The following is a 22,805-nucleotide window of genomic DNA, read 5'->3' on the forward strand; positions in this document are numbered from 1 at the left end:
GATGAAATGAACATTGGGTATTATATAAGACTGATGAGGGGCGCCTGGGTGGCTCAGTCAGTTAAGTGTCTGCCTTCGGCTCAGGTCATGGTCTCGGGGTTCTGGGATCAAGCTCCCTGCTCAGCAGAGGGCCTGCTTCTCCCTCTGTTCCCCACCCCCTGCTCACCCACTTGTGCTTTCTCTTGTGCTCTCTCTCTCAAATAAATAAATAAAATTGGGGCACCTGGGTGGCTCAGTGGTTGAGCATCTGTCTTCGGCTCAGGTAGTGATCCTAGGGTCTTGGGATCGAGTCCTGCATCGGGTTCCCTGCAGGGAGCCTGCTTCTCCCTCTGCCTATGTCTCTGTCACTTTCTGTGTCTCCCATGAATAAATAAAAAAATTACATCTTTTTAAAAAATGAATAAATAAAATATTTTTTTAAAAGACCAATGAATCACACTGATCTCTACCTCTGAAACCAATAACACATTATGTTAATTGAATTTAAACCTAAAAAAATAAATTAAAAAAGAAAGTGAAATTTAAAAAAACTGTCAACAAATATTGAACTCTAGTTATTGAAATACATGCTAAAGTATTAAGAGAAATGTACTGATACCTACACCTGAATTTCATCACAGAGGGATGGATATAGAAAGAAACCTGGAATAGAACAGATATAGCAAACTCTTAGTTATATATAGAATCCAGGCAGCGAATATGTTATATATATATATTACTGAATGCTTGAAAATGTTCATAATAAAATATTGAGGGAAAGAATCTGAGGAAGAGAAGCAGGGAAGACAGGAGGGAAGAGCATATGGGAGAAGAGAAAGGAGACCCCGCATTGCCTGGACTCAGGGAGGCCCAGCCTGGAACATGCGGAAGCTTAGCTGTCACCAGATGCTTGGCAGGTTTTCTGTGGGAGAGGGCTACATTTTATCTTGTTTAGATATAGTCAATTGAACTGGGCTCCAAATAAGCTGTTTTTATTTTAACTTTTCCTTCTTTCTTTTTCTTTGTTTCTTTCTTAATTTAACTTTCTAACGTAAAATACTCCCATGTTAAAGAAAAGTTGCAAAAACTCTTCAAAACCCCTTTTTCTGAACTGTTTGAAAAAGAGCTGATGGATACCTGAATGCTTTAGTGTATGTTTTCAAAAATGAAGACATTCTCTCTTGTAACCACAACACAACTTTCAAAATGAGACCTTGAACAGTGATGCAGTACTACTAGCTAATCCTATCACATTTCTTTGGCTGTCCTCATGTCATTTTGAGCATAGAGACCCTGGCCCAATTTCTGTATTGCCATTTCCTCCTTTTGGTATTTTGTGAGATACTGACAAGCTCATTTTGGGATGAGGTGGTTAGGTTAAAGTTAGAAGTTCATTACTTAACATGTCATCCCATATCCTGGTTTTTATTTATTCATTCATTTATTCATTCTCAGAGATGAGCACTTTATTGAAAAAAATTAGATTTCCAGTTACAGCTTTCCAAAAATTGGTTTTCATTTATTTTTTAACTTAATTTTTTTAGGTAGGCTCCATGCCCAATGTAGGGCTTGAACTCATGACCCTGAGGTCAAGAGTCACATACTTTACCAACTGAGCCAGCCAAGTGCCCCTCCATATCCTGCTTTTTAAAAAGTGTGCTCATAATATAACCTTCATTTGTTAAAAGTGTGTGTGTGTGTGTGTGTGCATGTGCAAGAGAGAGAGAAAATGAGTTCACACATACGGTCAAATAAAACAACTAAAAGGAAGAAAATAATGAATGCTGTCTCTAATTGAGGACTTCACATGTGGTTTTATATTCTTATAAAAGCTTTCCTTGGGCACCAGGGTGGCTCAGTGGTTGAGCATCTGCCTTTGGCTCAGGTTGTGATCCTGGGGTCCTGGGATTGAGTCCCGCATTTGGGATCCCTATGGGGAGCCTGCTTCTCGTTCTGCCTAAGTCTCTGCTTCTCTCTCTCTCTCTCTCTCTCTCTCTCGTCTCTCATGAATAAAATAAATAAAATCTTTTTTGAGAGACACACAGAGAGAGAGAGAGGCAGAGACACAGGCAGAGGGAGAAGCAGGCTGCATGCACCGGGAGCCCGATGCGGGACTCGATCCCGGGTCTCCAGGATCACACCCTGGGCCAAAGGCAGTGCTAAACTGCTGAGCCACCCGGGCTGCCCAAAATAAATAAAATCTTAAAAAGAAAGAAAAAGAAACTTTCCTTGCCCATATTTTGTGGGACAAATACGTTTTATTGTATTACAAGAGAAAAGAATACTGAGGTTTTTCTGGTGTAAGTCACTTGCTAGTACCAAAGGACAACAGACAAACATGAATGCAAAAGAGAGTATAGAGCTAGAGGGAAGGTCTCAGCCTGTTTGCTTTTTTTAGGCTGGACTGGAGACAATGTGAGAGGCAGCCTGGTGAGGGAGGAGGATCTGGCTGCCACTCATGCCTGCCTTCCCTTTGTCCCTACAGGTCCTAACTTCCTCAGCCACATCAGGCCTCCAGGCAAGACAGCGTTCAGCAGAAGTTAGCTGAGAGCCCAGGGCCTGAGATGGGTTGTGTCCAGCAGGTACATTTGAAAGACTGATCTCAAAAAAAAAAAAAAATTAAAAAAAAAAAAAAAAGAAAAAGAAAGACTGATCTCCAGCTCTTACCCGACCGGTGTCTGCATGTCCTTCCAGTCTTCTGATTCCTACGGTTCCTGGTCCCTTATTTCACATGTGTTTATTGAATGTCTTCTGTGTGCCAGGCATGGTGTTAGTGGACATCATGGGGCCCCTGCCTCCTGAAGTTCTCCTTCTGGAATGGCATCCAGACAGACAGATGAACATGTCAGTCAGTCAGAGACATATAGTAAGAGCCTCAAGGACAATTGGGTGACAAGTGGGACAGAAACAGATTGCTGAGGTCTCCTGGGAATGGTGACTTTTTTTTTTTTTAAAGATTTTATTTATTTATTCATGACAGACACAGAGAGAGAAAGACAGAGACAGAGACACAGGCAGAGGGAGAAGCAGGCTCCATGCAGGGAGCCCAACGTGGGACTCAATCCTGGGACTCCAGGATCACGCCCTGGACCGAAGGCAGGCGCTAAACCGCTGGGCCACCCGGGCTGCCTGGGAATGGTGACTTTGACGCAAAGAGCCACTGTCTCTGGTGCAAGGGGCCAAGCAGAAGTTCTGGGAGACCCCCCCACCCCATCCCTGAGACACTATTGCTCCAGGGAGGGACAGGGATTGGGCTTCTCTGAGCAAAGCTAGGATACAGCTGGGGTGACTGGAGGGTGAAGAAGTCAAGGGGATAAGTGAGGGCAAATCACACACCCAGGAACTGTGGAGGGAACATGGGTTTTATCCTTTGAGTGAAGTGTTACAGAAAGTGAAATATCTCACTGTCTTTTAGTGATTATACATGAAAATGATGTGTTGGTTATTTTAGGTTAAAAAATATATTGTTCAGGGCAGCCCGGGTGACTCAGCGGTTTAGCGCCGCCTTCAGCCCAGGGTGTGGTCCTGGACACCCGGGATGGAGTCCTGTGTCGGGCTCCCTGCATGGAGCCTGCTTCTCCCTCTGCCTGTGTCTCTGCCTCTCTCTCTCTCTCTCTCTCTCTCTCTTTCTCTGTATGTGTGTGTGTCTCTCATAAATAAATAAATAAATAAAATCTTAAAAAAATATATATATTGTTCAAATTAATTTGACCTCTTTGTTATCTTTTAAGTTGGTAACCATGAATTCAAATTTCATGTGTGGCTTTTTTTTTTTTTTAAGATTTTACTTATTTATTTGAGAGAGAGAGAGACAGAGAGAGCATGAGCTGGGGGAGGGTCTGAGGGAGAGGGAGAAGCAGACTCTCCACTAGGCAGAGAGCCCAATGCAGGACTCGATCCCAAGACCATGGATTCATGACTTGAGCCAAAGGCAGACACTTAACCAACTGAACCATCCAGGCGCCCCCATGTGTGGCTTGTAATATAATTTTCCATTGGCAGTGCTGCAGTCTAATGTACCTGGCAATTGCAGGATTGAAAAGATCAAGGTTGGATAGAGGATTAGATTTAGATTCTGTTTAGATTCCACTGGCAGCTTAAAGCTGAGTGTCCAGCCACCACTGCCAGCCTCTGGGAGTCCTGTGAGCATTCACTCATCAGCTTTCTACCCTCTTCCCAGGAACCTGTGCATCAGAGTTGAAGAGAGGTTACAAGCCATGCACATAAGGAATGGATTTCACCAATCATTCAAACACCCCCTTTTCTGCATACTCTGCACAATATGTCACTCACGTACAGAACCTGTGGAGGCCCTGCTCAGAGGTGGGTTCAAGGTGATAATTACATGGTGGTCATGGCCAATGTACAATCTGAAACCTGCATTTCAGACCAGCTTGGTCTTTCTTACACCCTGTCATACAATTATGTATTAAGTCAATAAAATAAAATAAAACAAAAACAGGAATTGCTTTTATAATGCATGTCACCTGGTAGGGAAATCTTCTATCCATTAGAAGAAGGGTAAAAAATCTGTCTATCATTGTGGGGACCTGTACAGGTACAGCATGGAAGAAGCCTGGCTGAGTAGAAAAGTGCTAGGTTTGAGCTGTGAGGTAGGTCTAGGCCTGGGCCAGGCCCCACTTAGCACTGGGCCCTGTGCTCTTGGCAGGTGCCGGGCTCTCTCAGCCTTCACAGCCCAGAGTCCAGTGTCACTGTAGCAGTGCTGGGTTTAGGGGAAGGCACTCAAGGGCTCCTCTCCATCTGGGTCTCTCCTGTTAAACCCCACCTCTTGCTACTGACCCTGTGATCTAATTGATACTTCCTTTCAATCCTGATGTAGTAAATAATGAATAGTCATCCTTTTCATCCATCTGTTAGTGACAAGTGAATGGTGGCTGTCCTTTGTGTGTGCCCCATGTATGTTGTAGCAGAAAGTGGTCCCCAAATTCCTTGGCCAACTGAGTTCAGCTAGTGGAAAGGTGTTTGAATGGTGAAGAAGGATTGAGGATCATGAAGGAAACATCACCAAATCTTTATCCTTTGTCTCCAAATGAGGAGGTAAGTCCATGCATTAGGATCAGAGACAGGGAGTGTCAGGATGCAAACCTGGTACTGTCCTAGAAAAGATTCTCCTGAGTTCTGCCAGAAGTACCCTACTGAGACATTGGAGTCAGGGGGGGCTCCTAACCTACAGAAACCCAAGTTTCCTTATACTCCTTTCTCTGTCCTGCTTTCACACAGCCCTGTCATTCTGTTAGCATTTTCCTGGGCCCGTGGGGTCTTCTGAGCCCACAGTGACCCCTCACCTTCTGTCCGCATGTCCCCCACTGCCCCCCATGGCGGCCCCTCCCCACACCTGGGCACCTTTCCCTCCTGGCTACGTTGAGTTTTCCACTGGGCACAGTAGACCACTTCTATGGTTGCCATTCTTCCCATTTTTAATTGGATTATTTGTTTTTGGGTGTTGAGTTATATAGGTTATATAAATTATATAAGTTATATAAGGTAAGTCACCTTATCTCCCTGACCACATCCAGGACAGCAGGCCAGTTCTTCAGGGCTTCAGAGCCCCCAGCTGGGACAGAGAGGCAATGGCCATCTCAAATGAGTGACAAGACTCAGGAGGAGAGGGTAAGGGAGTTATAACGGCTTTGGTCAGAGAAGAACCCAACAGAGATTAGATGTTTATTTTTACTTCATTTTTCCCCCTTCTGTACCCCCTCCCTAAGGGTTCCCCAGAGTTGGAATGACCCTCTCCCTTTCACCAGGCCCTGGGGCATTTTGTTCAGTGTCTGAGCCCCCAGCTCATGCCCTGCTCCCACATCATCCTTATGGAGGGAGGTGAGGCAGAGAGGGTTCCATCAATGTCATTGCAAATGGCAAGATTTCATTCCTTTTTATGGCTGAGTAATATTCCATTATATATATATGTGTGTATGTGATATATATATATCACATCTTCTTTATGGACACTTGGGCTGCATCCATATCTTGGCTTTATAAATAATGCTGTTATAAGCATAGGGGTGCATGTATTCCTTTGAATTAATGTTTTTATATTCTTTAGGTAAATACCCCAGGAGGGTGATTCCTGGATCATAGGGTAGGTCTATTTTTAACTTTTTAAGGAACCACCATACTGTTTTCCACAGTGCCTGCACCAGTTTGCATTCCCACCAACAGTGCACAGTTCCTTTTTCTCCACATCTTCACCAACATCTGTTGTTTCTTGTGTTCTTGATTTTAGCCATTCTGACAGGTATGAGGTGATATTACATTGTAGTTTTGACTTGTGTTTCCCTGAGGATGAGTGATACTGGGCATCTTTTCATGTATCTGTTAGCCATCTGGATGTCTTCTTTGGAAAAATGTAAGTTCATTTTTAATTGGATTATTTGCTTTTGGGTGTTGAGTTATATAAGTTCTTTGTATATTTTGATACCATCCCTTCATAAGATATGTCATTGGTAACTATGTTTTCCTATTCCATAGGTTTCCTTTTAGTTTTGTTTGTTTCCTTTGCTGTGCAGGAAGTTTTTTATTTTTATATAGTCCTGCTAGTTTATTTTTGCTATTGTTTCCCTTGACCCAGAAGACCTATTTGGCAAGAAGTTATTATGGCCGATGTCAGAAATTACAGCTTATGCTCTCTTCTAGAATGTTCATGGTTTCAGGTCTCACATTGAGGTCTTTCATACATTTTTTTAATTTATTTTTTTCTTTCATCCATTTTGAATTTATTTTTGTGGGTGGTGTAAGAAAGTGGTCCAGTTTCATTTTTCTGCATGTTGCTGTCCAGTTTTTCCAACACCATTTGTTGAAAAGATTGTCTTATTCCCATGGCATATTCTTTCCTGTTTTGTCAAAGATCAGTTGGCCATATAATTGAGAGTTTGTTTCTGGGTTTTCTTTTCTGTTCTATTCATCTATGTATCTATTTTTGTGCTAGTACCTTACTCTTTCAATGACTACAACTTTGTAGTATAACTTGAAGTCCAGACCTGTGCTTCCTCCAGCTTTGCTTTTCTTTTTCAAGATTGCTTTGACTATTTGGGGTATTTTGCGGTTCCATAAAAATTTTGGGATTGTTTGTTCTAGCTTTGTGAAAAGTGTTGTTGGTATTTTGATAGGGATTGCATTAAATGTGTAGACTGCTTTGGGTAGTATAGACATGTTAACAATATTTGTTCTTCCAATCCATGAGCATGGAGTGTCTTTCCATTTCTTTGTCATCTTCAATTTCTTTCATCAGTGTTTTATAGTTTACAGAGTACAGGTCTTTTACCTCTTTGGTTAGGTTTACTCCTAGATACCTATTTTTTTTTTTTTGGTGCAATTGTAAATGGAATTGTTTTCTTAGTTTCTCTTTCTGCTGCTTCATTATTAGTGTATAGAAATGCAAGAGATTTCTGTACATTGATTTTTGTATCCTGAGACTTTTCTGAATTTATCAGTTCTAGTAGTTTTTCGGTGGAGTCTTTTTCTTTTCTTTTTTTTTTTTTTAAGATTTTGTTTATTTATTCCAGAGAGACGGGTGAGGGAGAAAGAGGAGGAGGAAGAGGACAAGGACAAGCCAACTTCACGATGAGCTCAGAGCTCAACTTAGAGCTCTATCACAGGACCCTGAGATCATGAGCTGAGCTGAAACCAAGAGTGAGGCACTTAACAGACTGAGCCACCCAGGTACATAGTCTTTCGAGTTTTCTATATATAGTATGTCATCCACAAATAGTGAGAGTTTTACTTCTTCCTTACTGATTTGGATGTATTTTGTTTCTTTTAGTTGTCTGAGTACTGTGGCTAGTACAGTCCAGTACTATGTCGAATAGAAGTGGTGAGAGTGGACATCTTTGTCTTCCTGACTATAGAGGAAAAGCTTTTAGTTTTTCTCCATTGAGGCTGATGTTAGCTGTGAGTTTTTAAAATACAACCTTTATTATATTGAGGTATGTTCCCTGTAAATATATGTTGTTGAGGGTTTTTCTATGAATGCATGTTGTACTTTGTCAAATAATTTTTCTGTATCTATTGAAATGATCATATAGTTCTTATCCTTTCTCTTACTGATATATCACATTGATTTGTGAATATTGAACCATGCTTGCAACCCAGGAATAAATCCCTCTTGATCATAATGAATGATTTTTTAAATATATTGTTGGATTCAGTTTGCTAGTATTTTGTTAAGGATTTTTGCATCTATGTTCATCAGAGATATTAGACTGTTTCTCTCTCTTTTTAGTGTCTTTATCTGGTTTTGGGATCAGGGTAATGCTGACTTCTTGGTATGAATTTGGAAGTTCTCCTTCCCTTTCTATTTTTTTGGAATAGTTTGAATATAACAGGTATTAACTCTTCTTTCAACATTTGTTAGAATTTGCCTGTGAAGCCATCTAGCCCCGGGATTTTGTTTTTTGGGTTTTTGATTACTAATTCAATTTCTTTGCTATTTATTGGTCTGTTCAGGTTTTCTTTTCTTTTTTTTTTTCCTGTTTCAGTCTTGGTAGTTTATGTGTTTCTAAGAATTTATCCATTTCTTCCAGGTTGTCCACCACATACTATTAGAGTTAATATCAGGGAAGAGGGGAGGGTCTGGGTGACTCAGTCAGTTAAACATCTGACTTTGGCTTGGGTCATGATCTCAGGGTTGTGAGATCGAGCCCTGTCCCCTCCATGTTGGGCTTTGCACTGGGTGTGGAGCCTGCTTAAGATTCTCTCTCTCGCTCCCTCTGCCCATCCTCTAGCAGCTCCTCCTACTCACACAAGCTCTCTCTCTCTCTCAAAAAAAAAAAAAAAGTTAATATCACCTGTTTTTTTTTCAAGAAACTACCAGAAAATATATACTTTTATTCAATGCTCACCTTATATATCTGTGGATAGCAGTGTGCAGTGCATTTCTCCTACATCTTATTTAATCTCAGTATGGTGCCAGGAATTTGATGATGATTTGCTCTGTCTTACAGGTTAAATTCTTGCTCAGAGTCCGATTGCTCCCATCTGGCACTGCCAGAGTGTGGGTGAGGGAGGCTGAACTGGGAGTTAAGCGAGGCCCTGCTACCTCCAGGCCCCTGCTCTGTGCACAGGTGCAGGTATGGCAACCCTAGGACTTCCGTCTCATGATTGGTACAGTTTTCCCTCTTGGAGGATCTGTTGCTCCCACAGTCTGTCCCACCCTGTGTCTCCTACCTCATAATGCCTTCTCCTTCCATAATTCCTCTATCTTCCCAGATGGGCTATCAGCCCTGCCTTAGGCTGACCTTGACTCCCCAGAATGCCTTCGCTTCAGGGGAAGCGCCAGCAGTGTGGCCTGATTTTCAGCTAATGGGAAGCTGATAAGGATGCAGAACAGCATGTTCACCAGCAGGGGGAGCTCATCAGGTTCTACTCTTAGGTCTAGGCCTGAATCAGCACTCTATGCCCTTTCTGAAGTGTGTCCCAACTCACTGTCTCTGTGGCTTTCTCCCAACCTGGGCTGAGGCTGGTCTTTGATTATTTTCCAAACATTGTGTTCTTTCATTCCTAGAACCTACTTATGTGTCAGATGGGCCTCATGGACAATGAGGTATCCCTGTGGCCAGAGCTCGTGCTTCGGGCATACAGGATGCCGTGTATGAAATGCTGATGACGTGGCTCAACAAAATGGGGCAAGGTGCCTCAGTCAACATCCCATTGGATGCCTCGGAAATGTTAGGGAAAAGATATGCGAAGGAGAGAATTCAGGAGCACCTGGTGGGCTCTGGAAAGTGCATCTATGAAGAAGATGGGACAGCTCTGCTGTATCCTGAGTGGAAAGAATCTTTTTAGGAATCTGAGCTTCCCTGGTTTACCTTTCTTCTTGAAGGGGAAGCATGAATAGACACCAGCCTGGAAGAAAGAGTAGATTCTTGACAAATACTTGGAGAAATTGTAATTAAAAACATACAGCTCTTGGAATGTTCTAGAACTTTTTTTAATGCACTTGGAATAAGTTTTATGAAATGTTGGGTGTGATAAATGAATTGTGGAAAAATTCTATGTGGATTATAGTTACAGCTATTTTATTGTGTTTCATTTTATTGCACATCAAAGATGTGTAAAGGTTTGTGGAAACCCTGAGTTGAGCAAGTCTGTTGGTGTCATTTTTCCAACATTTGCTGACTTCGAATCTCTGAAGCATATTTTGATAATTCTTGCAATGTTTCAAACCTATTTATTATTATTATATTATGTTATTGTTTGATCAGTGATGTTTGATTGTAATTGTTTCAAGGTGCCGTGAATTGTGCCCATATAAGATTGTGAATTTAATTGATAAATCATATGTGTTTTCTGACTGGTCTACCAGCTAACCCTAAAATGGCCTCTAAGTGTTCAAGTGAAAGGAAGAGTCACATGTCTCTCACTCTAAATCAATTCAGCTAGAATGCTTAAGCTTAGTGAGGAAGGCACGTTGAAAGCTGAGATAGGCCAAAAGCTAGGCCACACAACAAATAGCCAGGTTGCGAATGCAAAGGAAAAGTTGTTTAAGGAAATTAAAAGTGCCTTCCAGTGAACACATGAATGATAAGAAAGCCAAACAGCCTTATTGCTGATGTGGAGAAAGTCTGAGTGGTCTGCATAGATGAAACCAGCCAGGACATTCTGTTAAGCCAAAGCCTATCCTGAGCAAGGCCCTGACTCTCCTCAGTTCTGTGAAGGTTGAGAGCAGTGAGGAAGCTGCAGGAGAATAGGTGGAAGCTGCCAGAGGTGGGTTCATGAGGTTTAAGGCCAGAAGCTGTCTCTACCACAACCCAGTGCAAGGTGAAGCAGCCAGTGCTGGTGTAGACACTGCAGCACATTCTCCAGGAGATCCAGCCAGGATAAGTGATGAAGGAGGCTACACTGAACAACACATTTCCAATGTAGAAAAAATGGTCTCTATCAGGAGAAGATGCCAGCTAGGACTTTCATAGCTAGAGAGAGGAGAAGTCAGTGCCTGGATTCAAAGCCTCAAGGAACAGCCCGAACCCCTCCTTAGGGGCTAATGCTGCGGGTGCCTTGACGTTGAAGCCAGGGCTCATTGATCATTCTGAAAATCCCAGGGTCCCGAAGAATTATGCTAAGTCCACTCTGCCCTGTGCTCTGTGAACGGAGCAACAAACCCTGGATGATGGCATTTCAGGATCACAACATGGTTTATTGAATATTTTAAGTCCATTGTTGAGATCTACCGCTCAGAAAAAAAATATTCTTTTCAAAATACGACTGCTTATTAACAATGCATCTGGTCACACGTGAACTCTGATGGAGACGTATAATGAGATGAATGTTGTTTTCTGCTCACATAGCATCCATTCTGCAGCTTAGAGATCAAGGAGTCATTAGACTTTCAAGTCTTATTATTTAAGAAATACATTCTGTAAGGCTGTTGCTGCCATACATAGCGATTCTTCTGAAGGATTTGGGCAAAATCAATTGAAAACCTTCTGGCAAGGATTCACCATTCTAAGTGGGTGCCATTAAGAATATTTGTGATTCATGGGAAGAAGTCAAAATATCAACATGAACAGGGGTTTGGAAGAATTTGATTACAACCTGCATGGATGACTTTGATGGGTTCAAGACTTCAGAGGAGGAAGTGTGGGGGAAAGAGCAAGAGGAGTAGAACTGGAGGTAGAGCCTGAAGATGGAACCGAATGGCTGCCATCTCATGATCAGATGAGGAGTTGCTGCTTGTGGATGAGTAAAGAAAGTGGTTTCTTGAGATGGAATCTACTCCTGAGAAGACTTTGGGAAGATTGTTGAGATGACAACAAAAGATTTAGAGCGTTGAGTAAACTCAGTCGATAGAACAGCGGCAGGTTGGACAGGACCGACTCCAATTTTGTTACAAGTTCTGTTGTGAGTAAAATGCTATCAGACAGCATCGCGTGCTACAGAGAAATTGGAAGAGTCAATCAACACAGCCAACTCCATCGGTGTCTTATTTTAAGAAATTGCCACAGCCATTCCCACCTTCAGCAGCCACCACCCTGATCAGTCAGCAGCCACCAACATCGAGGCAAGCGCCTCCGCCAGCAAAAAGATTACAACTCGCTGAGAGCTCAGATGATCGTTAGCATTTTTTTTAGCAATAAAGTGTTTTTTAATTTAATACATGGCTTTTTAAAACATAAGGCTATTGCACATTTAATAGACTACAGTATAGTGCAGACACAACTTTTGAATGCACTTGGAAACCAAAGAATTCATTTGACCCACTTTATTGTGATACTTGCTTTATTGGGTTTCTCTGGAAGCAAACTTGCAGTGTCTCCGAGGTGTGCCTGAATATGCTCATGTGTGGCCTGCAAGTTGTTTTAGTGTGTCTTTCTTTTTGATTCATGTGCCTTCTTCATTCCTAATAGAATTGCACTTGCTACTTGTATTTGTTATATCGTAAGATGCAATCATGTTGGCATGTGTGCATTTACTTATATCTAACTATTACTAGAGGATGTGCATCTTCCTATTTTTGTATATGTTTATATGAGTGCGTAGAACTTTTTGAAATGTACTTATTAGTTTGATTACATGGATTACCTTAATGGGAGCAGCCAATCGTAAAATGAGTTCGCATACAAAGGGAGAAGGTGAAACAGCCCACCTCTGGGGATGGGGATGGCGGGTTCCAATTCTCCTTCATATGCCCTTTTCCAGAATCAGATGACCAGAAACTCCTGAAGTGCCCACTCTTTTCAACATGATAATTACGTGGGCGTATGAATATGTATATTACTCATAAGCTGATGTTTCCAAGTAAGGAGAGTGAGGAGAAACGGTGTCCTCGTGCAGCCCTGTGTCTGGGTGCCCTGGGCAGGAATGTGAGGGCCTCCTCCTTGCCTATAGATGTGGGCAGGTTGGGAGACGGGTTAGCTCTGAGGTGGCAAATAGGTTCTATGTCACGTGTCATTGCAGATCACATGAGTGGACCCTCAGCCCCATCTTCATCTTCAGCCCCCTTTCCACCCTACCTGTATTCCAGTCATGGCGGGATGATGTTATAGAAGTTATTCTCAGGGTTCTCCAGCTTTCTCATCTCAAAGGTCTGGGAGTGCCCAGACTGGATCCATTGGCTGGGCCCAAATGGAGTTGCCTGAACACTCAGGCAGTCAGGGTACTGGTGCTCAAGTGGGGGCACAACCCTCACGGCCTTGCTGCTCCCCTCCCTCCTGCTTCCTTCCAGAGGTGCCCGCCTGCCCCTTCCCTTTCCTGGGAGACTTGGGGTTTCCTGCCTCTGCTGTCCCTTCTATGTGGAGCGCTTGCATCTGTAGAAGGGGCCGTGAATTTTTGCCAGTCAGCGTTCAGCTCACCTGCAGTCCCTTTGTCAGAGTCCTTGAGTGCCCAGCCACGGTATTAGCCTTATCAGTGTTTGTCACGCTTACTCATTTAAGGTAAGCTGCATCAGGGCATGGGGCGGATCCAGTCCAAATGGCACGTGGCCCTCAACAGGCACTTAAGTGTTTCATTGGCGATCGGTGTCCTTTCATGCTTCTCTCCAGTGGGAGGGGCCACCTTTGAGGAGGTTGTTGGACATATCAAACAATACAAGGAAGGCCATTAGGTACAAAATACTCATGTATTTATGAATTCATGACCAAATTAAATATGAAACCTTATATAAAAAGAGGTGTGTGTGTTTTTTCTCCCCCACCCTCCCACTCTCCTCGGAAGCAGCTTTGAGTGACACGAGTACAGGGGTGTGTGTTCTTGGGGCTTGTCCTTCCTGTCTACCTGGATTTCCAAATGCCACGTTCTTGGGGGCCTGGAATTCATTCCCTCTTCCCTCCCTCTCCTATGTGGAACACTAGCCCTGGACTGGCTCCCTCAGGTGGTCTCTGGCTCACACCTAGGCCCACCGGGCCCCCTTAGTACAGCTTGGAAGGAGCAGTGGGACCTTGAGGGGTGAGCCCACCCTGGTGGTTGGGGTGGTCCTGTGGCTCCCTCTCCCATGGGCCACCCTTTCTTTCTCCATGATCTGTCTGCATCCTCAGCGGGCCACACCACTTAGCCCCACAAGCTCAGACACCCACTCCCTCTCCCACTAGACTTTAGCATTCTCTCCTCCTCACCAAGAGTTTCCAGAACAACCCAGAGCAAAGGTGCTGGGTGTAGGGCTGCACCCCCTCTTGTGAGCTGCCTCCTGCCCCAGCCTGTTGCCTCCTCAGCCTGGCCACGAAGCCAAGGACGAGGACTCAGCAGGCAGGAGCATGGCCAGCCAGCCACCCTGGAGAAGAGGCAGCTGCAGGCTCGGAGAAATGTGCAGCTCAGACAGCAGGGGGTGCAGCCACCCTAGACCTGCCACCTCCTGCTCCTGCTCTTACCGAGGACTTACCATCAGATCCCTAGGTCCCAGTACCACAAAACTGTTGCAGACTTTCCCTCGGTTTCTGGTTTGCTTGACCCCGGATCTAAAGCCAGGGTCCTGCTGGTGGAGCCCACTCCAGGGTTCCATAGGTCATCAGTGGGACCTTTACGTCTACATACGGTGTGGGGGATGAAATATGGGTCAGGATCACAAAATGGGGGAAGGGTTAAATGTGGCCCAGCTTTTCCCTGTGGGGCTGCCAACTGCTGCGTTAGCCGCCACAATCCTCCAGCCTGGTCCCACTCTACATGGGACTGACTTTGCTTTGCTCCTGCTCACTTCTCCCCTTTTCCTGCCCAAACCAGCACTAATGGAGGTCATGTCTTCTGACCTGTCATTTACAGAGACTCCTATTCTCCAGGTACCCTTTCCCTGATCTTTGACCCCCAACACATTCACATCCTGTGAAGTCACTCTCTGAAGTCAAGGAGGATAATGCATCGCAGTGGGCAAAGCAGGAGTCCAATGCCATGTCCAAGCCCTGAGACCACCCTGCCCCTGCCCCCGAAGCCTCAATCCCAGCATGCTGTCCTCAGAGCCAGCAGGTGACAGGTCCTTTCCTGACAGGCACTGGAATCAGTCCTACAAACCTAAGCTTTTGTCTTATCAACAGGAAGGCCCCTGTTTGTAAGCTATACAGGGTCTTTTCTGTGTTTTTTTTTTTTTTCCTTTGAGGGGATAGGGGCTAGTGTCTTTGTTGGTGGTGATTTTGCTGTTGTTTGGGATCTTTTTTTGTTTTTGATTTTTTTGCTAATTTTGCCCCACAGTGCTAAGAAGCCGTGCTGACCAGAGGCAGGGGGAGGAGCCCAGAAGAGCATGGGGTTGCTGCGCCCAGACCCCACCACTCACTTTCTCCTCTCCCCTGTTCCAGCGGTCTCCTTTGGTTCCCGTCTCTGGATCTGAGAGGTGAAGGACGGGGAGGGAGGAGTCTGTCACTGTACCAAGAGCCACTGCTCCTAGGCCCGAAGCTCTGAACAGGCTCCGCCACCCTTCATTAGGCCTGGACACCTACCGCCTTGGGAGGGAGGGATGCCTGCCAAGTGCAAGCCTTCCCCCCCTTGGCCTTGGCAGCTGCACCCCAGGATGCGGAAGCCTCAAGTTGGGTCTGAAGGCTTAATTACCCTGACTTCTCCAGTGGGGATCTAAGTAGGCGCTGTGTGGAAATGCCCACAAAACATTTGCAGCCCTCAGGTCCATTGATGGAAAAACATGGCCAAGAGACACAGGACCCTCCCTGTGCACAGCGGCTCCTGGGAGGGGGCTGCCTCTGCGCAGCCTCACGGTTGGGAGGGTTTCCCTTGGACGCCAGCGCTCTCCACCCCAGAGTCAGATGCCAGAGCTCTCAACCCTCCCTCGCCGCCCACCTCCCAGCAGTCATCTGCCTCCTGCCCTGCTTTGGAACTGGGATCCCCTGCAGGGGAGGTCCCCGTTCTGATCCACAAGCCCCCCCCACTTGTTGAGCTACGTGGGCTGGTGAGAACAGCTCTGCCCTCAGGGTCCTGGTTCCGGGGGTTCCCTTGTCCCTGGAGGGTGGAGGGGGCGATGCAGAAGAGCAGAGGGGCAAAGGCGAGTGGACAGATCAGCAGCAGGGTCAGAAGAGGGCGGTGGCATCTCAGACCACAGCCGAGGAGGAAGATGGGGATGATGACGAGGCCGCAGAAGAGGACGGCGAGGAGGGGCTGTTCCAGAACAGCCACCGCCGCTTGGGCTGCCGCTTCAGGTGCAGGTAGTCCTCCTTCTCGCGCTCCTTCCGTGCCCGCTGGTAGTGATCTTCTTCCTTCAGGTACCAGACAGGCGGCCACCGGTGCTTCTCAAAATACTCCTGGTTTTCTGGAGCAGAAGGCAGTGGGGCTCAGTTAGCGAGTGGGCAGCAGAAGTGGCCAGAGGGGCGCCCCCAGTCCCGGGGCCGGGGTTCAGCCCTGCCTCCACTGCCCTTGGCGTAGCTGTAGAGCCTCCTAAAGGGTGGTGCCAGTGCTGGGCAGAGGCGCCTCCACGATGGAGGGACAGAGGGACAGACAGCCTCGTGGCCTCCCGTGCATGCCGGATGGGCCAGTCTGGGATGGAGCGTGAGGAGGGAGGGCAGCGAGGTGCGTGGCCAGGTGACTGCACAGGTAGCTGGGGGAGGGGGTGCTGCAGGAGGACAGAGGCCGGTAGCCTGGAGGGAGGCTCAGCTCAGGGGCTAGACTGATCCTGAAGGCGGGCAGGCTGGAAGGTTCGGAGGGCAGGGATGTGGTTTTGAAAGAAAATGCCCCAAGGGTGCAAAGGAGAAAGCTCCGTGGGAGAATGGCAGGGTGTGTGGCCAGCAGGGAGGACAACTGGGCAGCAGGGAGGATGGCAGGACAGCAGGGGGGACCACCCGGAGGCAGGGAGGATGACAGGACAGCAGGGAGGACGACCCGGCGGCAGGGAGGATGACAGGACAGCAGGGAGGGCCACCCGGCAGCAGGGAGGATGACAGGACAGCAGGGAGGATGACAGGGCAGCAGGGAGGACCACTCAGCGGCAGGGAGGATGACAGGACAGCAGGGAGGGCCACCCAGTGGCAGGGAGGGTGACAGGACAGCAGGGAGGGCCACCCGGCGGCAGGGAGGATGACAGGACGGCAGGGAGGGCCACCCAGCAGCAGGGAAGACCACCTACCTGGTAGCAGGGAGGATGACAGGACAGCAGGGAGGGCCACCCGGCAGCAGGGAGGATGACAGGACAGCAGGGAGGACCACCCGGTGGCAGGGAGGATGACAGGACAGCAGGGAGGGCCACCCAATGGCAGGGAGGATGACAGAACAGCAGGGAGGGCCACCCAGCAGCAGGGAGGATGACAGGACAGCAGGGAGGACCACCTGGCGGCAGGGAGGATGACAGGACAACAGGGAGGGCCACCCGGTGGCACAGAGGATGACAGGTCAGCAGGGAGGGCCACCTGGTGGCACAGAGGATGACAGGTCAGCAGGGAGGATGACCTGGAGGCAGAGAGGACCACCCGGCAGTAGGGAGGATGACCGATCAGCAGGAGGCCCACCCAGCAGCAGGGAGGATCACCTGGCAGCAGGGAGGAGGGGCACCACAGAGTGCAGGGTGCCCAGCGAAGGCCTTAAGAACTCAGAGTGGCCACAACACCTCTCCCTGGAGCCCATGCCAGTTCCTAGGACTTGGGAGGTTAATTAAGCAGAGGTGGAACTGGGAGGACCTCGGAGGATATCTGGACCCATGTGGCCCAAGCTGTGCCCATTTCTAGGTTGTAAAATCAATGTGATGGGTCATGAGCAGCATTAAAAACAATTTACATAGTTTTTTATATGTGCGCTGGCTCACAACATAAAATAGATTTCTTATTGTGGAATCCTGTCTGAAAAATACCAAGTCTTAAATACCAAAAGTCCAACACTTTGGATATAAAGCCCAGAGATATAAAGCAAACTGCCTGAGGTCTCCAGCGGCCCTGCTCTTTCCTTGGGCTCCCCTCTGTTTGGCTGGATATACGTCTCTGCAAGCTGCTCCCCACTCACAAACTCAAGCTCAGCCCAAGGATCTCCGGCAGCTTCTGGGCGCCTGAGGCAGAGATCTGGACCCGAGCTGAGCCCCTTGAGCACGTGGAAGGGGCATGGGGCCTGCAGGAGATGCTCACCTGGGGACATGGCCTTCATGTCTCGAGGGAACTTGCGGCACACATTGTTGTAGTTGGTGCAAATGTGGTGAAGACACCAGTCGGCCAACTGGTACGCGCAGTGGAACTGGAGACAAACAGAAGAGCATCAGTGTTGGAGCCTAGGGCTGGTCTGCACAGACACCCAGAGCCAAAGCTTTGGTGCAGATGGGCAAAGGCCCTACAGTTGTAAAGAGCCCATCTCGAGAGGCAAACCCACACAAAACTGTGAGAAAACATTAAATTGGCTCCTTGGCACCACTGCTGCCACCAGCATGTCACCTCTGCACGGCCTCCAGCATCCACAGAAATCCACAGCTGTGTGTGGGGCCTTCCTACTGTTCTCCTTAGATCCCATCCCCAGGATGCCCTCTTCCTCCCACCAGGGGCCAAAGCCTGCACTGCCGCGTGGACGACCAGGCTTAGAGAGCCGACTTCCCCTGCCATCATACCTGAGCCAGTTCTAGGAACACGAGGACGTCCCCATCAATGTCCACCATCATCTGAGTTGCTTCCATTAGCCCGGTCACTGTGTACTGCTCTGTGACACACACAGTCAGGAATCAGCAGAAGAACCACATGAAGGGACACGCACTTACTTTTACCCCTGGCAGGGGCCCACTGCAGGGCAGAGAGAGATGAGGGCCAGAGGCAAGTCCCAACAGGCCAGGAAAGGCCACAGGTGATTGAAGTCTGCTCCTACCAGGAAGGAAATTGAGATTACAGCAAGACTCTCTGAGTGGAGTGGGGGTGGGAAGTGAAGGTGGATATTAGTTACAATCACGTAGGAGAACTGGTCAAACTGCCTTTGTAGCAGCCAGTGGTCTGGTATATGTAGGGTGCAAGCCCCCAGAACCAGCCATTGTTACTGATGGGAGACAGTGAGAAATCTCAGGTTTGCTGTGGACTACGAATCCCAACTATGGACTGGACCTAGTTGTTTGTATTAATTGAAATTTTACAACAAATTATGAACAAACCTTACATTCTATGTTAGAATATTTATACTGAAGAACATTCTTTTCTTTTTTTTTTTTAAGATTTATTTATTTATGATAGACATAGAGAGAGAGAGGCAGAGACACAGGAGGAGGGAGAAGCAGGCTCCATGCCAGGAGCCTGACGTGGGACTCGATCCCGGGACTCCAGGATTGCGCCCTGGGCCAAAGGCAGGTGCTAAACCGCTGAGCCACCCAGGGATCCCCTGAAGAACATTCTTGAGCCTGAGGTTTAACTGTACCAGTATAAACTCATGAGGTATTTCATCTTTATGGGGGCACCTGGGTGGCTCAGTTGGTTAAACGTCTTGGTTTTGGCTCAGGTCATGATCTCAGGGTCCGGAGATTGAGCTCTGTGTCAGGCTCCACACTAGGCGTGGAGCCTGCTTGAAATTCCCTCTCTCCCCCTCTCTCCCTCTGCTTCTCCCTCAACCCCACTCACATGTGGGTGCGCTCTCTCTCCCTCTCTCTAATAAATAAATAAATACACTTTAAAATATATTTCCCAGCTCAGTCCATGGAAGAGACCTAAAAACAACAGCTAGAAACAATACAGTAGTAACGTGCATCACTAGTGCACAGATTATAGCCTTGACATACCATGTCCAACTATAAGAAACAGATTTCTTAGGGAAACGGCTGATGCCAGGTCTGGGGCAGGAGATTCACCTGGAACATCTTGTCACTGCACATAACCAGAAAGCTCACTCTGGTGCCAACCTGAAGAGACTCCTGCTGGCAAAAGATGCAGTGCAGTATTTCAGCTTCCATAAGGATAACTGTACTTATTTGAAACCTATTGAGTATGTGCAAATCTCAATGTTCAGAATAATACTTAAAAATAAAAACTAATCAGGCACTCTCAAAGGGTGATGGGAAACAGATTTTTCTTGAAAACCAGTAAATAAAAGGGTTCAGTCAAGCGTTCATTTGCCTTCCCCATACGGACGCTCTCCTGGATAAAAAGAGGATAGGTGAGGGGGAGGTTGCTCTCTTTTGAGAAGTATTCCAACCGATAAAGGAGGAATGAGTGAATTGGAATATTACCATTTCACAACACCTAATAAATCAATCAATCCAGGCAATGATACTCAGTGGCTGCTAACATCACAAAAAGATCACAAAAAGAAACAAAGCTTCTTGACAAAAAAACAGCAATGGGCTACCTGGCCGACTCAGTGGAGCATGCGACCCTTGATCTTGGGGTTGAGAGTTTGACCCCCACATCGGGTGGAGAGATGACTTAAAAATAAAATCTTAAAACAAAACAGGAATAATCTATGGATTAGTTCAGCAAAGGAAAATTGAGTATGAATCTGATCTAGCTCCAGATCCAATGGCCAATCTGAAAACTCTAGATTTTCTACATCAGTGGTTTTTTTTTTTTTTTCCAGTAGATAAATTGCAAAGGAAAAAAAATTTTTAATGGACAAGGAACCTTTAGATTAGAAGAAATTTAAAAGGCATATAGAAAAAAAGACTATGCTACAGTGTTTAAGGATGTACACTTGGAAGATAAAACCATGAAGAGTAAGGGAGTGAGGCCATAAAAAATACCCTATAAAAGAGTAATAGGCAAAGCATTACTTCTGAGGATGGGGAAGTGCTCATGACTGGGGTGGGGGGTGGGGGGTACAGGCAGAGGGCTTCTACTATGGACAGCAAGGTGCTAGCTCCCAATATGGGTCATTTGACTCTATGATAATTCATGAAGCTCAACACATATTTCATGCATTTGTGCTCTACTGAACAATGAAAAAGTTTTAGGCTTGAGTTAATACCTTCATAGAAAGCATATCTCCCCAAACATAGAGCATCACCGATTGTACCCTGCTTGACATTTTCTGCTGACCCTTGACAAGGCACATGTACGACACACATCTGTACGCTTGGTAGTACGTATGGGCCGTTCCCCAAGAAAAGTCACTCGGTGGCATTTTCTATAAGCCTCTCCACGCAGCAGCGCAGTTTAACATTTGTAGTGGCTGACTTGTTTCTGATCGCCCGCCATGATGAAGCAAATTTAAAAGAAGCATATTTATACATACTTTGCATTTGGGTCATTTCTTTGGAGATAGTCTTTCAACAGTTAAATTATTTGGACACTGTCTGTGCTCTGTGAAGACCGCACCACTTTTCACAGGCGGCTATGGCATCATACGGCTCCAGTTGTGATCTTTGGAAGCCTCTCTCTTGCTCCCCACCCTCAAGCCCTCTGTGTCTCCAACTGGGGACCCTGGACTCTCTCTGTAGGCTCAGCTCCTAACATGCAAATTCTGATCAACGATTTCTTCCTTCTTCCTATAACAGAGGCCCACCTTATAACTGATTTCTCATCATGGTATTGCTCTTTTCCTCCTATGTGAGTCCCTGTCTTGGTCATCTGTCCAGTGCCCCAGCAGCTCTGATGTTAGGTCCTTCCCTGAATCTGAACATAATATCTAACTAGCCCTGCTCCACCCCGAGGGCCTCAGCGGTTGGCCCATTCTAAAAGCTGAGTTCCAGTTCTCCTGGTCTTTTCAGGGAACTAGGGGTGGCAGGTCAATGTTTATTGCCTGCTTCTGGAAGAAAAGAGAAAGTGAACGTGGAAGAGAAGGAGGAGGAAGACAAGAAGGAAGAGAAGAAAGAATGAAAGAAGGCAGAGGAGGAGGAGAAGAACCAAAGGGGAGCAGTGAGGAATTGTGTTCTACATCTTTTGACTTAAGCTTGTCCTACTGAGGCGAAGCTGATGGAACACCAGGTGCTGTCATCTATTGGAGGTAGCTTGGTTGAACCCCAAACCCTTTACAGAGAGCCTAGAATGTGACACCATTGAGCATGCCTGTCACATGCACTTCTTTACATCTATGTCCTCACCCAAACCCTAATACGCATCAACATACTTCACTTTATATAACCGCTTTCCTTAGTGCTCACAGCCGATCCCCTGGGGGGAGACAGGTGAGAGAAGACAACAGGACTTCTCGGACTTTCCCTAGCTTCTCCCTATCCCTATGGTGGTCCCTGTGTACCTGTGAGGGCAACCAGGTGTGGCAGGCAGAGGCGGTTGGCCAGGATGATAAGCTTCATGTCGTCCAGGTCGGGACTGGAGGTGAACATGCCCGTGTAGAGGTACTCTAGCACTGCCCTCATGCAGCTCTTGCTCGTGTAAGGAAACACCACCTGTGAGGGGGGAAGGAAGACAGATGGCCTCAGGGAAGAAGGAGCTCAGTTTGGGGAAACTCAAAAGACTCTTAAATGGACCTGGGTTCAGGGCGCCTGGGTGGCTCAGTCTGTTGAGCCGTCAGACTCCGATCTGAGTCTTGAGATCAAGCCCCATGTTGGGCCCTACGCTCAGTAGGGAGTCCACTGGAGATTCTCTCCCCCACCCTTTCCCTCTGCCCTTCTCCACATTTGCATAGGTGTGTACTCCCCCCCCACCTCTCTAAAATAACTAAGTCAATCATAAATGAATGAATGAATGGACCTGGATTCTCAGTGGCATGCTTCCAAAGCCATGCTGGCTTGCAAGATGTTTGAGGGAGTCCTTCCTGCCACCTGAACCTACACCCTGGCCCCTCCTGGCCTTACAGAGGGTGGTGCAAGTGGGGTACAAGGGACAAAGCCGACACCAGCTGCCTTCTCTCTGGCTGCTTGAAGCTGCTGCTCCAGGCCCCTGGGATCTCTTCTGAGCAGTGCTACAACAAAAACTGCTTTCTCATCAGACACAAGTCTCTCTAGGCTGCCTGGGAATTGTCTAGAGCTTTAAAGCTGCTTCTATGGTACTAAGAAGTACCTAGGGCTGGCCAGCCCCTGGGGCACTGGGGAGCACCGAGTCTCA

The 22,805-nt window shown here is 46.8% G+C and overlaps 1 protein-coding gene and 1 long non-coding RNA gene across 4 annotated transcripts in view; one reads left to right on the top strand and one right to left on the bottom strand.

Moving 5' to 3' along the window:
- Nucleotides 1–13,543, top strand: part of LOC106557775 — a 41,624-nt gene extending 28,081 nt beyond the window's left edge. Inside the window, exons 2-7 of one of the 3 annotated variants that reach the window (XR_005378680.1) lie at nucleotides 2,465–2,561; nucleotides 4,160–4,302; nucleotides 7,506–7,662; nucleotides 7,763–7,925; nucleotides 8,943–9,068; nucleotides 9,503–13,543. This is a non-coding gene — a long non-coding RNA (uncharacterized LOC106557775). The remainder of the gene's footprint in view (nucleotides 1–2,464; nucleotides 2,562–4,159; nucleotides 4,303–7,505; nucleotides 7,663–7,762; nucleotides 7,926–8,942; nucleotides 9,069–9,502) is intronic. The other 2 variants (XR_005378681.1, XR_005378682.1) reach the window with 2 other exon arrangements.
- Nucleotides 12,047–22,805, bottom strand: part of RHOBTB2 (Rho related BTB domain containing 2) — a 30,673-nt gene continuing 19,914 nt past the window's right edge. The window contains 4 exon segments of the mRNA XM_038573804.1: nucleotides 12,047–16,174; nucleotides 17,970–18,075; nucleotides 18,440–18,528; nucleotides 21,997–22,147. Of these exon segments, the coding sequence (XP_038429732.1) occupies nucleotides 15,957–16,174; nucleotides 17,970–18,075; nucleotides 18,440–18,528; nucleotides 21,997–22,147 (564 nt within the window). The 3' untranslated portion in view covers nucleotides 12,047–15,956.

The sequence above is a fragment of the Canis lupus genome, chromosome 25 (assembly GCF_011100685.1).
Source record: "Canis lupus familiaris isolate Mischka breed German Shepherd chromosome 25, alternate assembly UU_Cfam_GSD_1.0, whole genome shotgun sequence".
NCBI lineage: Eukaryota > Metazoa > Chordata > Mammalia > Carnivora > Canidae > Canis > Canis lupus.